General features: G+C 43.7%; 1 protein-coding gene across 1 annotated transcript in view; it reads left to right on the top strand.

Moving 5' to 3' along the window:
* Window positions 1–17500, top strand: part of csmd3b (CUB and Sushi multiple domains 3b) — a gene marked incomplete at both ends in the record, with an annotated part of 797030 nt that overhangs the window by 757489 nt on the left and 22041 nt on the right. Inside the window, 4 exon segments of the mRNA XM_080735998.1 lie at window positions 4482–4664; window positions 6255–6431; window positions 8700–8879; window positions 16174–16347. Coding sequence (XP_080592124.1) covers window positions 4482–4664; window positions 6255–6431; window positions 8700–8879; window positions 16174–16347 — 714 coding nt within the window.

Below are 17500 nucleotides of genomic sequence, written 5' to 3'. Positions count from 1 at the left end.
AAAGAGACGGACGGACGGATGGATGGATGGATGGATAAAGGTAGAGATCTCCATAATAACAATAATACTATCTGGATTGTATATAGTGCTTTTACACTACAATACAGCACAGTAAGGTACACAACAGTACCGTATATAGCGCTTTTACACTACAATACAGCACAGTAAGGTACACAACAGTACAGTATATAGCGCTTTTACACTACAGTACAGCACAGTAAGGTACAGTACAGTACAGTACAGTAAGGTACAGTACACTATACTACAATACAGTACAGTACAGTACAGTAAGGTACAGTAGAGTACTTTACAGGAGTACAGTACAGTACAGTACAGTACAGTACAGTACAGTAAGGACAGTACAGTAAGGTACAGTACACTATACTACAGTACAGTACAGTACACTACTGTATACTACAGTACAGTAATGTACAGTACAGTAATGTACAGTACAGTACAGTACAGTACAGCAAGGTACAGTACAGTACAGTAGAGTACAGTAGAGTACAGTAAGGACAGTACAGTACAGTACAGTAAGCCTTACAGTACCTTACTGAGTAAGGTACAATACAGTGCAGTACAGTTAGGTCAGTACAGTACAGTACAGTAAGGTACAGTACAGTGCAGTACAGTTAGGTCAGTACAGTACAGTACAGTACAGTACAGTACAGTACAGTACAGTACAGTACAGTACAGTAAGGTACAGTACACAACATTATATTAAGGAAGCGGACACAAACTCTAGAGGTGAGCGGCATGGAGGGCTACAAACCTCTATTACTATTCTATTACATTTCCATTCATCAAATGGTTCATTTGTTGCTGATATAGGGATTGTTAAGTTTATTGGATCAAAATGTAATTCCAATAAAATAGATAATAGCTCTATTTTCTTGCAATTATAATTTAGATTTTGGCCATATGGCTGCCATCTTTAAAGAAACAGTGATAATATACTGTACTGTATATACAGTAGCCTGTGCAGAGAGATAGAAGGACGTTTTTGGCCAATTCCAAAGTTCCAAATTTGAATTCTGCGTCATAAAAATGACTGATTTGACACAGAGATCACCCATATCAGTCATACAAGTGACGGCTGCCATCTTGAATATTCAATTCAATGACTTTTAAATTATCCAAAAGGCATTTACCAAGTACTATGTATGGTAAATATGTCTAAACTATCATATTATATCCATTACTCCTAAGAAAACAGTTGTTGCTGGCAGCCATTTTGAAAAATGGCTGCCATGGGCGCCATGTTGAAAATTCATGATGCCTCCATATCCAAATCTTTTCGGAATGCCTTTGGCTACAAGTGTACCAAATTTCATGCTTTTATCACAAACTGAACGATTCCTTCATATTCTGGAGCTAACGTCCTGGACTAAAAGATAAACATAACACAGCAGTGATAACAGTAATAGCACAAAATAATGGTTACTTTCATGGCTGTGAACAGAGAGCGTCCTTGAGTTTAAATGGACTTATAAGGAAAATACACTGCACACATGCAAATGTCCACTTAATATTCATGGTACTTGAGTGTAGAGTTTTTTAGTTGACTCACAAGAGCATAATATCCTGCCTATTTGCAATTTCCCAAACAAACATGCCGATGCATCTTTCATTAGATTAGAGACGCCTTTGAGACCTCCCTGTAAATTATTCTTTTAATTCCCCTTTTCTTCGTTATGGACCATTTTAGCACTATAGGGACATTTACTTCAAACACCATAGATAGTTCTGGTAGACAGCAATATGTACCGTATGTCTAATTTGAATTCTATCTAGTAAAGAAGAAAGTGTCCTTGTTTAACTCCGTATTCAGTATAGTTTGGAGGCAAAGTGATCCAAAAATAAGTAATGAGATTGCATTATTGAGGTGCAGCATTCCAGTGGACTTTGTGCTGTGCAGATTTTTACATCATTTTCAAAATGATAAAAAGCCATGCCTATGAGACCACTCCAGCGTTATGCCTTTTAACAAAATAAAGGCATAGGCAGTAGCTGATGATATTGGTGTCTCTGCATATTTTGTCTAGCCTTGCTTTGCGTGCGCGCGTGCCTGTGCGTGTGCTTGCGCTCCCAGGAGCACGCTCTGTCTGTCAGACAGAATTTGCTGACCAAGCAGCACTCCAAGGGCAAAGGGATGCACAGAGACAGCACACCCACTCACACACAGACATGCAGACTCATAGGCTCTGGCAGCGACATACGCGCGCAGTCTGCCGTGCACACAGACGCACATGTGCCCTCGACATGATGCGCAATATGCGCCGTGTCACCATGTACATGTAGACGTGTCTTGGAGCATATTTATGCATTTATCTACCAAAATAAGAGTCTGTTTTTTTCTGTACTGGATGATCCAAAGTCCTGCCCACGATAGTAGGTGCATACATACGACTACTTTAAACGCCCTTTCCTGCTGGGCGCGATAAAGATAAGAATAAAATATATTGTTTTCAATTGAAGTGGATGGCAGCGTCCAGGCCACAACGATAAAGCCGTCATAATTGATGTGAACGCCGACATATCGTTACCTTTATCGTTATCGCGCCCAGTGGTAAAGAGCCTTTAGTCCCATATACTTTGTCATACGATAAATAGTGAGATTGCCAATCTAGATCTGGTAGTTTTGTCATTTTTGAAAACATTTGAACTTCTTGAAATCAGGTTGAAAGTGTCTAATAAACTGGGTTTATGTATTTTTTATGTGTAATTATTTGCACTGAACTTCTATTCTCTCTCTCTCTCTCTCTTAGTGTACCTCTCGTCTCCTTTTTTGAGTTTTTGTTGTGCATAAAGCATTATGTTTTGGTAGTGAATCAATGAAGCAATCTGGTTGTGGTTCTGCAGATGATGCAGGTGTCTTATTCAAATTATTGTGGGCTCGCTGAAAGCGAGCACACGTATGTTATCTTCATTATTTATCTATCAAGTTCTCCTCAAAATGACGTAATCTATCAGTCAAGCTCTCCTCGACAGTACAAAGGCAGAACCCTTAGGCAATGAGGTGCAGCCAAAGGGTAGATCTTTATGCCCATACATGGTGTTACATGCGAGCCCACACTGTTTCGTAGGAACAGTATTTCTAGTTTGTCTTTTCCTGTCTCAAAAGACTCTAAAGTGAAGCTGAACGGGTATGGCTTTAGTAGCTTTTTCAACTTTAGGTTGTTGTTGCTTTTGTAGAACTTTGGGTTGTATAGTTACCTGGGATGATATCAATTCAAATCCTTCACCCATTGCCTTTCTGCGCTATGAGTGAGCTAAAAATAGTGATTCCATTTACTCTCTTGAATGAGAAAACGGGTCCCTACATTTAATGAATGCAAATAAAGCAGGTTCGTCCAATGAGTTTCTAATAGAATGAGTCCTCCTGGTGCACTCTTCTTACACAGATTGTGTTACCTTTTCCCTATCAAGGGAAATATAACGTCTTTAACACAGTGTATTGACAGAATATGCTTTGCTTACAATCTGTATCTGCTAAAAGGGAGAGGTCTTTTGCTATGCAGTGATTGTTAATGGAATTATTGCCCATAAGTAGTCCAGTATGGATGATGAACAATATTTTAACTTACATTACATATCATCTCCAGGTATCTATGCAATTCAAAGTTCTACCAAAGTTCTTCAAGGAACATGCTTAACCTTCTCCTTCTCTGTGTATACCAAGGGTCTTCAACGGGGGGTCCGGGACCCCTAGGGGGTCCTCAGGGGGTCCTCCAAATCTTTGTGTGATAGCAGATCTACAAGCTCACAACGCCTAGTGAGGTTGTAGATTGGCTATTTTTGGCAAAGAGGTTTGGTGTAGAGGGGGAAAAGGGCAGACCAAGTACAGTGAAATGTCAAGTTTATTAATTATTGACGGTTCAAGTGGTTAAAGGGGAAGACCACCCATTTTCAATATTGAAATATGTCATTAATATACCTTAGAGGAGTTGTGTGGAAATTAAAAAAAAAGTTTCCCCTCTTCTGTGTTGCCTAGAACTGGGGGATTGATTTTGGGGTTTGTATTGCAAATTACAACTTGATGACATCACACATTGTACTTTACAATACAAACCCCAAAATCAATCCTCCAGTTCTAGTCAACACAGATGAGGGGGAACTTTTTTTTATTTATTTCCACACAACTCCTCTAAGGTATATGAATGACATACTGTAGTTCAATATTGAAAATGGGTGGTCTTCCCCTTTAAATATCTGAAAACTTGACAATGAATGAACAAATTGACATGAATCCAAAATACACTGATGATTGTGCTGTCAAACGATATGGAAAACTATATGGAATCTATGAAAAGGTTGTGACGGTCCCTGCTTCATCTCTCTCTCTCAACTAAGGGGTCCTTGGCCTGAAAACATTGAAGAACCCTGGTGTATACCCCTCTTACCACCATTCCCTGTCTTTCTCTTCCTCCTACCATTCCATCTCTTTGTGTCACTTTCTCCCGCTCTGTCTCTCTCTGTAGGCGACACGGCTGGTTCTTGTGGTGATCCTGGCGTTCCGTCTCACGGTTTCAGGGAGCAAACCGACTTCAAGATCCGCTCCAAGGTTTACTTCAGCTGCTCCGAGGGCTACGAGTTGATCGGTTCGACAGAGAGGATGTGCTTCCCCAACGGGACCTGGTCGGGCTCGCAGCCCTTCTGTAAACGTAAGCCAAGAGTTAATTTAAGTGAGAAGAAAGTCAAATTAACTTAAAGGGAAAAAAACGATTGTTGATTCCTATAAGGCTAATGTAATTGGCATTGCAGCCATAACACTTGAGCAGTCTCCTGTGTCTCTTAAATACCACCATTGGGCCTCATTCAACAACCGTTCTTAACTTATCCGATGCCGATGATGAGGCGCCTCCTCAAACTCTTTGATGTAGCAGAGTGCCGTCGGCGTGATTGGCGAGGTTGATGAGGTTTTATATTAAGCTGTAGCGTGCGGCCTGCGGCACCCATGAACTCAAAACTCAAATTCCCATAATGCAGCTGGAGATAAGTCAATCAAGAAATCCGGTTTTGCATCCAGGCCAATGTTATGAAATTCACAAAAATGGATTTATCTCGTAATCTACCTCCAGGTCGCGTTCTTGTTGTGAAGCAAGCCCTTCTCTATGGACCATAACAAAAGCACAGATGGCTGCGGATATCATTTTTCTTTACCGGGTGATGGACAAGACTTATCGCGGTCCGGAAGTGGAAGTAATCTGAGCATTTTGATGGTGGTGCGTGCGTTCAAGGAGCCTCGGAAATAAGGGAAAAACAATTAATTCTTATTCTACATTTGAGCAGTGGTTCTCAAGGTGTGGTCTGTGCTCCCCCAGGGGTCCTTGAGGGGGTTTGAGGGGGTCCCCAACAAAACAAGGACCATTTTAACCACTTTACTTTTTGGGGGATAGCTGTAGCCTGACACTCAGCCTGAATTGACATTTCGTTTCACTCCATTATTCAGTCTGAACTCACTTCCACCAAAGGCGATTGCAGGGATGGGCGTTGCCAAAAAAAAGGCAGTCTTCAGCTATTGGTTCAGTGTGGCTGAAACAGTCAGAATAGGAGCACTACGAACTAGTAATCAAACAAAACATAACATGCCTGCTACTGGTGTTTCATAGCGAGATCGATACGATCGCATTTTACCGCAATTTACCGCATTTTTGCGCGACGCGATGCGCGGTACGCTACGGCGGCGGCGCTGGTGTACTTGGAAACACACATGAGTTCTGGGAAACCCCGGCCCACCCACGCTGATCACAAGACGCTGATTCACGACGCTGATTCACCGATCGGATTTTCAACCGAGGCAGGCCTCTTCTTATGAGAGCGATGCTAGACCTGAATCGCCAAAACAAAAAATTTAAAGGGGTGTGGCTAGCGATTCAGGGTCTGGAACTAGGCTAGGATAGCTGATCTACAAGATCACAACGCATCTTTTTGGTTTTTAACTACTCCACTCGGTGGACATTGTCCATGTTTGCTGTGTGTGTTTACGGCAAAATAGAGATGTTGACTTCAGAAAATATGAATCTGGTTGGTGTAATGGCAGCAGTAGACCATATGGGCATGCCAGGCCTATGCCTGCCATGGAAATGCACCATGGGAATTGTAGGAACTCCAAGAAAGGCTGGAATGGACACAAATATGGGTTGTACCCTGTATGTCAATTTGCGTCGTGTTGTAACATGTACAAAGTTAACAATCAACAATTATACCTGAAAGGCATGGCTAATTGGCTCTTCCCCACTCTCCCCATGCAGCTGTCCAGTGTGGTAACCCCGGTACTCCCAGTAATGGTAGAGTCTATCGCTTGGATGGAACAACCTTCTCTCACTCTGTCATCTACTCCTGTATGGATGGCTACATACTCACTGGCGCCACCACCAGGCTATGCCAGGCCAATGGAACCTGGTCAGGAGTGCAGCCCAACTGTACCAGTAAGATATCACATTTTATTGCACGACTTGTTTGAATGCTCGATTCTGATTGGTCAAGCGCTGAAATGAGCGGTGAATTATAGGTGAATAATGGCAGAGCACCTGCTGCATTCAGGCTGCTCTGTGTGAATTTAGTGCCGTATCCAACATGTCAGCCATGTAAACAAACACACAGCGTCATTTACAACTAAACGTTGCTCTCAAGAATATTTTTGAAAACATTTGAAGCGAGAAATAGACAATGCAGTAACCAAATATGGATTCGATTTGATCAACACTTCCTTATTTGCGTCAAGGCGACGTTGCGCTCTGCGGACGGCCAGTGCAACACTTTCACTACTCTAAGCAAGGAAATATATATTTTTTTACTTTGGTCAATGTATTAATTTATTTAGTAAATAACCGTGAAATAAGCGCTTGTGGCATATCAACCTGTCAGGCTCCTATCACTTGATAATCACCGCTGAGCGAGATGTTATCCCTTACGTAATTAATTGGATGGATGGATGGATACTAGACATTGATTGATTGATTGATTTTATAACGTTACCATTGCCATTACATTTTGCTGTGTGCAATGAACCTCTAGATATGTCACCAAACTCTGCCTCCCTTAGGAGCCTTTTAACCTCCACTTTCACCTTGGTTCTGAATTACTCTGCTGCATTATAAAGTACTTTTAGTTTTTTTGTTAAATGGGTAACGGTAAACAAGGCTCAGAGCTATCAAATCAGCCTTGAGTGGCAATGCTCTTGAATAACATTGATGGTTATATATTATGGTCGATTTTGTTAGGAACTCCATTATGCAATTCATGAGGGGAAAACAACCTGCAAGTATGCAGCTTTTATGGCCGCCGTATAATTTAGACGACGCTATTGTCGAACAAAATGTGAATCAACATGGTATGTTTGCTGCTCGCGAGCAACCCAGTCTGCATGCTAATGTGTAGTTCTACCCAGTTAGTAAAGAAATGATTATGCCAATAAGTCACAGCTTATGTTCTCGGATGCCAAAGACTGTGCTAAGAATTAGGTTCCAAGGTGGCAAATGATATTGAGGCACTCTAAGCCAGAAGGAAACCTGCACCAATATAGTATTTCGAGGTGCACATATGAATCACACCAGAAGGAAGAAACATGAATCACATACTCAAGTATCAAACATATTTATTCAATTTGCTGTTTCTGTCATTGCTTTCCTCTGCGTCTCATACTTGAAAAACTATATCTGCTCACTTGTTGCCCACATGATGTCAGCACCAGCGTGATTTGATTTAAAAAAAGGAAAATTGCCATCTCCCAGCCAGGAAAGTAAACAAAACCTACTCGATTTAGGTCTAACACGTATTAAAAACAGCACTTGTGTGTTGAGTGGCAAGAAATCGAATTCCGTGAAGATGGATGAAAAAGTTTTAAGAAGCCCTGACTTAAGGAAAGTGTCGTCTGTGGCCGTTACAGCAGATTACACCATGGCTATTAGCAGGCATCACAGGGTCTGGTGGGGTTTAGACGTATTTAAGCTGCCTATTAGCTATGAAGGACAGTGCTTGTTAAGTATGGCCTAGGGAACTCTAACACTCCTTAAATGGGTCCCAGGCCGTTCCCATCTAAATAGTTCAGCTTCACCGCTGCTTCATTCACTTTGGGGAGAATACATAAAAGAACATGTGAGGATGACAAAAAAAGAAATCTGATTAAAAAATGTATTTGTTTGCATCTGAACAACCTCTGTGGCCATGTTTCCTTTTGTCTTTCTTGTATGTTATCTTTGGCTTGCACGCCTGACTAGAATACCTGTTGATTGGGACTATTTAATGAGAGCGCAAACTTCATCTTTCTTTGTTACAATGCAATCTAATCACAAGTCTCAAGAATTGCCCATCTCAAGGAGAAGGTGTGTGTGTGTGTGTGTGTGTGTGTGTGTGTGTGTGTGTGTGTGTGTGTGTGTGTGTGTGTGTGTGTGTGTGTGTGTGTGTGTGTGTGTGTGTGTGTGTGTGTGTGTGTGTGTGTGTGTGTGTGTGCGTGCGATGAAGTTTGCAAGCGCAAACTTCATCTTTCTTTGTTACAATGCAATCTAATCACAAGTCTCAAGAATAGCCCATCTTGAGGAGAAGGTGTGTGTGTGTGTGTGTGTGTGTGTGCGTGCGTGCGTGCGTGGAATGGAGGAGAAATAAGCAAAAACATGGACTGGACTAACTGATTTGCCCAGCAGCATCATGGGTCGGATTAACCCTTTCCTCTCCGCCTCCCTCGTCTGTCTCCATAGTGATAAACTGTGGCGATCCAGGTGTTCCAGCTAGTGGCCTCCGTTATGGGGAGGACTTTGTGATTGGTCAGAACGTGTCCTTCCAGTGTCAGCCAGGGTACGGCATGGAGGAGGATGGGTCGCCTACAAGGACGTGTACCCAGAATGGGACCTGGAACGGCAATATGCCCATATGTACAGGTAAACTACCCTATACCCATATACTCATATGTACAGGTAAACTACCCTATACCCATATACTCATATGTACAGGTAAACTACCCTATACCCATATACTCATATGTACAGGTAAACTACCCTATACCCATATACTCATATGTACAGGTAAACTACCCTATACCCATATACTCATATGTACATGTAAACCACCACTACCCCTATACTCATATGTACAGGTAAACCTCCACTACCCCTATACTCAGATGTACATGTAAACCACCACTACCCCTATACTCATATGTACAGGTAAACCTCCACTACCCCTATACTCAGATGTACATGTAAACCACCACTACCCCTATACTCATATGTACAGGTAAACCACCACTACCCCTATACTCATATGTATAGGTAAACTTAACCCTATACCCATATACCCATATTTTGTACAGGAAAACCACCACTACCCCTATACTCATATGTACTTAAGAACCTTATACCCATATGTAAAGGGAAACCAACACTACCCTCTGCCAGTGTTTCTCAACCTTTCTTTCTGCCAGGGCACACTTTTCATAGCCAAAAGATCCCAGGGCACACCTAGATATACGGTGTGTGTGTGGCTATTTTCAAAATGTCTGCCTCTTTCTTATATTATTTTACAACTTGGCCAAAGTTTTTATATTGTTTGTTAATTACTTTTGATGAAGCTATGGTCTATTTTCTTTTCTTAAAGGTTTTAAAAGTCCTTACATTCTGACTTCACTGTCAAAATGTCAAAGGGCACACCAAAGGTCTGCGGCACAGTGGTTGAGAAACACTGCCCTATACCCATTTGTAAATGGAAAACCAACACTACCCTATAGCCTACCCATATTTAAAGGGAAATCAACACTACACAATACCCATACCGTATGTACAATAATAGTAGTATACCCTTACTTTATGTGCAGGTAAACCACCACTGTCCTATACCCAGTGCTGACCTGGCTATAAACAAAAACACCTCTAACCTTGAATGTTTAACACATACTTACAGTTGCTAGAAAGGTGGCTATATGCTACACACGTCTTGTATCCATTGTTACCTTCTGTTTTACATTTGTGGTGTTGTAAACAGCTGTGATGTTTTCACACGTCTCCTTATTGTTAAGGATTATTCAAACCATCTGCAGGGGAGTTGAATAAATTACATTAACCACATTTTGACCCATACATTTCTGTGTAAGTCAACCATTGAGACAGACATACACAGAGGGATTGGCAGCTGGATAGCTGGGGGTGGGGTGCATTTTTTATGGAATGGAGCGTTACATACTAACTAAATAACCTGTAACCTAAATTGAACCTTGAGTGGATATGTCTTTGTACAGAAAAAGAAATCGTACCTGTGAGAATGGTATCAAAGACGACACGTGCATATGTCCTTGTATGATGGTCAGTTATCTCCATACATGGAGTTCCGTGCTCATACGGACACTCATACAGACATAGGGACCTACACACAAAGCCAGACACCGCTTAAAAGTTTAATGAAAGTTAAACCATGGCCAAACCATCGCCTGTCAGAGGAATTTAGCCAGGATTTTCAAGATCGTAAGGAAATGAATCACTTGTCTTGAGGACAGAGATCTAAAGTCAATTAAGAGGTACTTTCTTGATATCAATATTAAACTAGTCGGGGACCCTTGGATGAATATCAGATTGTTTTTATTTTATCTTAAGCCTTTAGGCTTAGCAGTGTGTGCTATGCAATGATAACACAGCACGCACCAGTTGGATCTGTGGAAGTAACGAGATGTCACTTACCACTCTGGCAGCCATGGCTCAGGAGGCAGAGGCCATCTGGGAATCAGGAGGTCACCAGTTGGGTCCCCGGCTCCTCCAGACTTGGTATCGCAGTGTCCCTGATGCTTAACACACTTAACCCCTAACTGCTCCCTGGGCACTGTTATAAATAGTCACACTCTGCTCCTAATGGTTAGCTAAATGTGGACCATGAAGTCCAGGTGTGCAAATGTACTTGGCAAATACCCAAAACAACAACTAAAGAGGACACGATTATTAGTGGGCTCTATTTCCGATGTTGGAGAGAGCCCAGTTATGTTGTCTTGGCACTTTTTCCTCTTCTTTGTTTTTATTATTATTCTCCTCAAAACTTTGGCCCGGTCTGGCGCCATCATATTTTCACCTATAGAAGATTCATTCAAACTTTAAAATGGCTTTTTGTGTCATTCTTTCTGAAACGTACATTTTGATAGATAGATAGATAGATACCTTTATTATCCCAAGGGGGTATATTAGTTGCCCAGAGGCAGCACACCAGTATAAGGTTATTTACAAAGTTACAGAGAAGTATGAAAAAGATTAAAAACAAAACACAAAAAAAACACTGGGTGTCAATGGGTGACGTCATTAATCTTTTTGAGTCGTCACTGTTTCTTCAGGAACGTTACGACTCTAGTTATTATACTATTGCAGTCCACTCCACCGACAATACTAATCAACACAGAACTCACAAAAGCCATGTTATACTCGCTCACTCTGTATTTAGGAAAGGGACGTGTGCACATCCACCAGGGACGTGCTGGGCCCCTGATTCAGCCCGGGAAAAAGAGTTGTAGAGGCCCTCATTGCGCGCTATAGAGAGAGATCTCTCTCTATAGCGCTGCTGCTACTCAAAGATTTGCCATTTCAGATCATGACAAGTGACAAGCCAGTGGGCCTGGGAGTTATATTTCGTCGTTGTCGGGTGGAAACCTTATGTCCAAAACCGTTTGTTTTGTATTTATCATTTTAAAAATGATTTAAACTAGTGAAAACAGCCGATCTACAAGCACACAACGCCTCGCGGTGCGAGGCGTTGTGTGCTTGTAGATCTGCTGTTTTCACTACTTTTGTGCAAACAGTTTAATTTTTACTTTTGTGCACTTTTTTTCCTAATGGCCGGCCTGGACCGGCCGGGAATGAACCGGCCGTTCGGGAGTTGTCCCGCTTTTCCCAATGGCCAGCACGTCCCCAATCTGAGTTCCCAGAGGTATTTTTTTCTGCCACTAGGGGGCGAAAACCTGAAAATTAGTACGTCCCTGACATCCACTGCAGTATCCAGACCAAAAAAAGATCAACATAACAAAAACAATAATGTCTTCACACTGCCAAGATTATGCTCACACCGTTAATTGCAAGTTCAGCGTTATGGAAACGTAGTTAGGAAAACATATTTTCATCTGCAGTCAGAAAAGCAGCATAATTTACATGAACAACACATGAACCCACGCCAGATTGTGAATTATGGACAAATTAATTAGATTCTCCATGGTCAGCCGCCTCGGGTTCAACCACTGAGAGCTGTTGAAAGAATTCCAAAAAGTGCAAAGGAAAATAAGTTGTTAAATGTGTGAAGCTCTTGGCTGAGATTTTGGTATAATTATGTCCAGCTTTTTACACGCAAATGAATGCTCTGCAGACATATTGCATGAATACATGTATTCGTTGTTCTTATTGTTGCGACCACAGGTCGCAAGTATACTATGAAAGCCGGCACATCTGGTGCCACGTGGTTCTATGGGTTTGTCTGTGGTTCTATAAAATGGTAAATGGTGCATTTATATAGCGCTTTTATCCAAGGCGCTTTACATAGATTGTGCATTACATTCCCCCTTACCCGCACACATTCATACACCGGTGGCAGATGAAACCATGCAAGGCACCAACCTACTCAACGGGAGCAATTAGGGGTTCAGGTGCAAGGACTCTTCGACATTAACTCAGGGGGAGCCCGGATTCAAACTGGGAACCCTTCGGGAACCCTTCGTGCTCTAATAACGGTTCCTCTACTGCTGAGCTATGCCGCCCGCGCCCCATGGTGTTTGTCTGTGGTTCTATGGGTTTGGCTGTGGTTCTATGGGTTTGTCTGTGGTTCTATGGGTTTGTCGCTCCTCTGACATCATAATCTGATGTCACTGTGATGTCAGGGGAACCAATCTTAACAGAATGGGTTCGCCGCTCTGACATCACACTCTGTCTTGATGTCCCTTTTATGCCCATATATGGAGATCGCTGATGTCATCATGAGACACACTTGCAAATGAATTACGTCCGTATCCGTTTTATGCCCATATATGGATATCCCTGTCACGATGTCATCAATATTAAGCGCATATCTGGGAATGCCCATATTTGGTAATGCCCATATATGGGCATGTTCTGACATCACATTGTTGACTATCATGCAGGGGTCTCCATATATGGGTAACTGGTCCGATATAAAGTATATCACTGGCCAGATGGCCAAGAATTGGCGCGTCCTCACCCTTTAGGGCGAGGTCGCATGTCGCCCTGAGGCGTCTTACTAGTTAGATAAGATTATATGTAATTAGTCGATCAGTCCATCAATCAATCAGTAGCGTTGTCTTTCTTATCTCTAGAAAATGGTTTGTCACCATCCATCCATCCATCCATCTTCAACCGCTTATCCGGAATCGGGTCGCGGGGGTAACAGTTCCAACTGAGACTTCCAGATTTCCTTATCCTGCGCAACTTCCTCCACTCCCTCTGGGAGTATACAGAGGCGTTCCCAGGCCAGTCTGGAGATATAATCCTTCCATCTGGTCTTAGGTCTGCCACGGGGTCTCCTCCCAGTGGGACGTGCATCGAGGACCTTCCTAGGAAGGCGCCGCTAAATCGACCGACCCGGTCGCTAAATCTACCGACCTGCCTGCAGTTTTAGGTCGGTAGATTTAGCGACCCGGTTGGTACATCTAGTGACCCGGTCGGAAGATTTTGCGCCCCAGTCGGTCGATTTAGCGACCCGGTCGCTCGCTTTAGCGGCGCGGTCGGTGATTTAGCGACGCGGTCGGTGATTTAGCGACCCGGTCGGGAGGTTGTGTGGCAGGTTAGCCTAACTGAGGTAAGGTTACTGAGGTTAGGGTTAGGGTTAGGGTTAGGGTTAGTAGCCCGGTGGTCGGTGGAAGCGACCACCGGTCGGTGGATTTGCGTGGCAGGTTAGCCTAACTGAGGTAAGGTTACTGAGGTTAGGGTTAGGGTTAGGGTTAGGGTTAGTAGCCCGGTGGTCGGTGGAAGCGACCACCGGTCGGTGGATTTACCTACCCGGTCGCTGGATTAGCGTCCCGGTCGGTGGAATTAGCGTCCCGGTCGGTGGAATTAGCGACCCGGTCGGTGGTTTTAGCGTCCCGTTCGGTGGTTTTAGCGTCAGTGGTTTTAGGAGTCAGCTTAGGTGGTTCACCTAAGCTGACTCCTTTCCAAGTGAAGGAGCAGCGGTTCTACTCCAAGTCTCTCTCGGGTGATTGAACTTCTCACCCTATCTCTAAGGGAGATACCAGCCACCCTTCTGAGAAAACTCATTTCGTCCGCTTGTACCCGAGACCTTATACTTTCGGTCATGACCCACACTTCATGACCATAGGTGAGAGTGGGAACGAAGATTGCTCGAAAGACAGAGAGCTTTGCCTTACGGCTCAACTCTTTTTTTCTTCACAACAGTGCGATTCAGCGACTGCAAAACCGCTCCTGCTGCTCCGATTCTCCGGCTGATCTCCTTCTCCGTCTTCCCCTTTCTCTCACTTGCAATCCAGGCCTTTGAACAACGCTTTTATCCAGACATACAAAGTAAAAATTATTTGTAGGCGGTCAGGAGTGTCCCCTGAAAGTGCCCCTGTGTCCTGACAGTGGTATGGCACAGCAGCACCCCACTTTTAGGAATGGGGTACTGCATGGTGCTGTGGTTCTAAATAGCAGTGGTGGGAAGTAACTAAGTAGATTTACTCAAGTACTGTACTGCACCTATTGTAAGTACATTTTTCAATACTTTTACTTCTACTCCGCTACATCTCAGAGGCAAATATTGTACTTATTACTCCACTACAATTATTTGAAAACTTGAGTTACTAGTTACTTTGTAGATTTGGATTATTTTAATCTTACGGAAGAACCACTTCAGCCCCTTTTAAACTTGAAAAATAGCAGACCTACAAGCTCACGACGCGTCGCCATGCGACGCATTGTGAGCAAGGATTTTAATACATTCACGTGATAACTTGTGAAATGAGACATTCTGCATTATGAGTACTGTCTTGTTGACAATACTTTTCTACTTTTACTCAAGTAAATTTTGATTGCCGGACATTTGAGTGTTTCTTCATTGCAGTATTGATACTTTTAGTAAAGAAACGTAGTATTCAGTAGGAGCGAGATCATTTAGCGACCTACAACCGGGTCGCGACGTGGTCGGTAGTTTTCAGCGACCGGGTCGCTAAATCGAGCGACCGGGTTGCTAAATCGAGCGACCGGGTCGCTAAATCACCGACCGCGCCGCTAAATCGACCGACCCGGTCGCTAAATCTACCGACCTGCCTGCAGTTTTAGGTCGGTAGATTTAGCGACCCGGTTGGTACATCTAGTGACCCGGTCGGAAGATTTTGCGCCCCAGTCGGTCGATTTAGCGACCCGGTCGCTCGCTTTAGCGGCGCGGTCGGTGATTTAGCGACGCGGTCGGTGATTTAGCGACCCGGTCGGGAGGTTGTGTGGCAGGTTAGCCTAACTGAGGTAAGGTTACTGAGGTTAGGGTTAGGGTTAGGGTTAGGGTTAGGGTTAGTAGCCCGGTGGTCGGTGGAAGCGACCACCGGTCGGTGGATTTGCGTGGCAGGTTAGCCTAACTGAGGTAAGGTTACTGAGGTTAGGGTTAGGGTTAGGGTTAGGGTTAGTAGCCCGGTGGTCGGTGGAAGCAACCACCGGTCGGTGGATTTACCTACCCGGTCGCTGGATTAGCGTCCCGGTCGGTGGAATTAGCGTCCCGGTCGGTGGAATTAGCGACCCGGTCGGTGGTTTTAGCGTCCCGTTCGGTGGTTTTAGCGTCCCGGTCGGTGGTTTTAGCGTCCCGGTCGGTCAATTTAGCGACCCGGTCGGTGGTTTTAGCGTCCCGGTCGGTGGTTCTAGCGTCCCGGTCGGTGGTTTTACCGTCCCAGTCGGTCGATTTAGCGACCCGGACGCTGAAAACTACCGACCACGTCGCGACCCGGTTGTAGGTCGCTAAATGATATCGCCCTCTCTCGTAGTATTTTGTCCACTACTGCTGAATAGGGCAGGAGTGTCACAACCTAATACACAAAGATGTTCTCTCTCACAGCCACTCACTTACTGCCATGCAAGGCACACCCCACAACCAGCATGCCATCAATAAAGGCGTCAGTGCAGGACAGTGACTTTGGGCTGGTCTGGGGTGTTACCTACCACTGCTTAAAAGTCCCTGTTGTTTGTCTTCCCTTTTCCATCTTCCCCCCGGCCCCCTACGGCTCAGCGGTGACGTGCGCGGCGCCCACGCCCATCGGCAACGGGGCGCTGCAGGGCAGCGACTTTGAGTGGGGCAGCAGCGTGAGCTACGGCTGCTCGCCGGGGTACGAGCTCTCCTTCCCCGCCGTCCTCACCTGCGTGGCCAACGGCACCTGGAGTGGCATGCTGCCGCAGTGCCTACGTGAGTACACACAGTTCACGCGCACGCACGCACGCACGCACGCACACACACACAGGCATTCCAACTAGGGCTGTTAACCTCAGAAATTAAATTCAAATATATTATGCATATATACTGTGTTTGTTTTTATAACTTGACACAGCAGTTTTTGTATTTTCCTTGTAAAATAAAGATGTATATAGCCTATACACTGTATATACTGTATAATTTGAACATTTATATATTTATATTCGAATGACGAATATATATATATTTTTCCCCATATTCGAGGAACATTCAAAATTATAATATTAATTTACCAGCCCTAATTCCAAAGCATGATTGCTTAAAGGTGATACACCATGAAATTTCACTTTTCCTATTTTAAAACCTTTTTTTTGGGGTCCCACTTGCACCTACTATCCTCACAAAGTCCCATTTCTGACCGTTGTGTCTTTCTCTGGTTTTGAGAAGGCGAAGGTTAAAAGTATCCCACGGGTTCTCAAAACAGGCTATCCAGATTTGCTGCCGATTGTGACGTCATCTGCCGATTGTGAAGTCATCATAAAAAAAATTTAAAAAAAAAAAAATTATATATTTTTTTCCAAAACATTTTCTTTTCAAAAGGATTTTTTTTTTTGGGGGGGGCAGTTCAGGCCAAAGGTGGTACTGCAGCTGAAATGCTCTGAGAGCCATTCAAAAATGAGAGAGTCTCTCTATTCAGGAGTGGTAATTTAGCCTCAAACCTTTTGAAAAACGTTTTTTGGGACATAAACAATATGACATAAATACTTTTTAAATGCATGGTGTATCACCTTTAAGCATGTCATCCAGGGGTCATCGATACGTTCCTACGCAGACAAATGTGTCCGTGGCAAAGACTTGGTCATGTCCGTGGCAAAGTTGAGATTTAAAAAGAAATAGCATCTTTGACCACCACCAAGCCAGCAAGCAAATTGGCAATGACCCGTGATATTGTTGCTGTCGGGCAGAAACCTCTTATCTACATATACTACTTTTCCCTCACAAATGAAGGCCCTACTTGATCATACCACAGTGTCACACAGGGACGTGCTGGCCATTGGGAAAAGCGGGACAACTCCCGAACAGCCGGTTCATTCCCATGTGGTCCAGGCCTGCCATTAGGAAAGAATTAAACTGTTTGCACAAAAGT

The sequence above is a fragment of the Nannobrachium achirus genome, assembly GCF_963921795.1.
Source record: "Nannobrachium achirus genome assembly, chromosome: 10".
In the NCBI taxonomy this organism is placed as follows: Eukaryota; Metazoa; Chordata; class Actinopteri; order Myctophiformes; family Myctophidae; genus Nannobrachium; species Nannobrachium achirus.
Note: the sequence above shows the minus strand (reverse complement) of the source record. Positions and strands in the feature narration are given on the sequence as shown.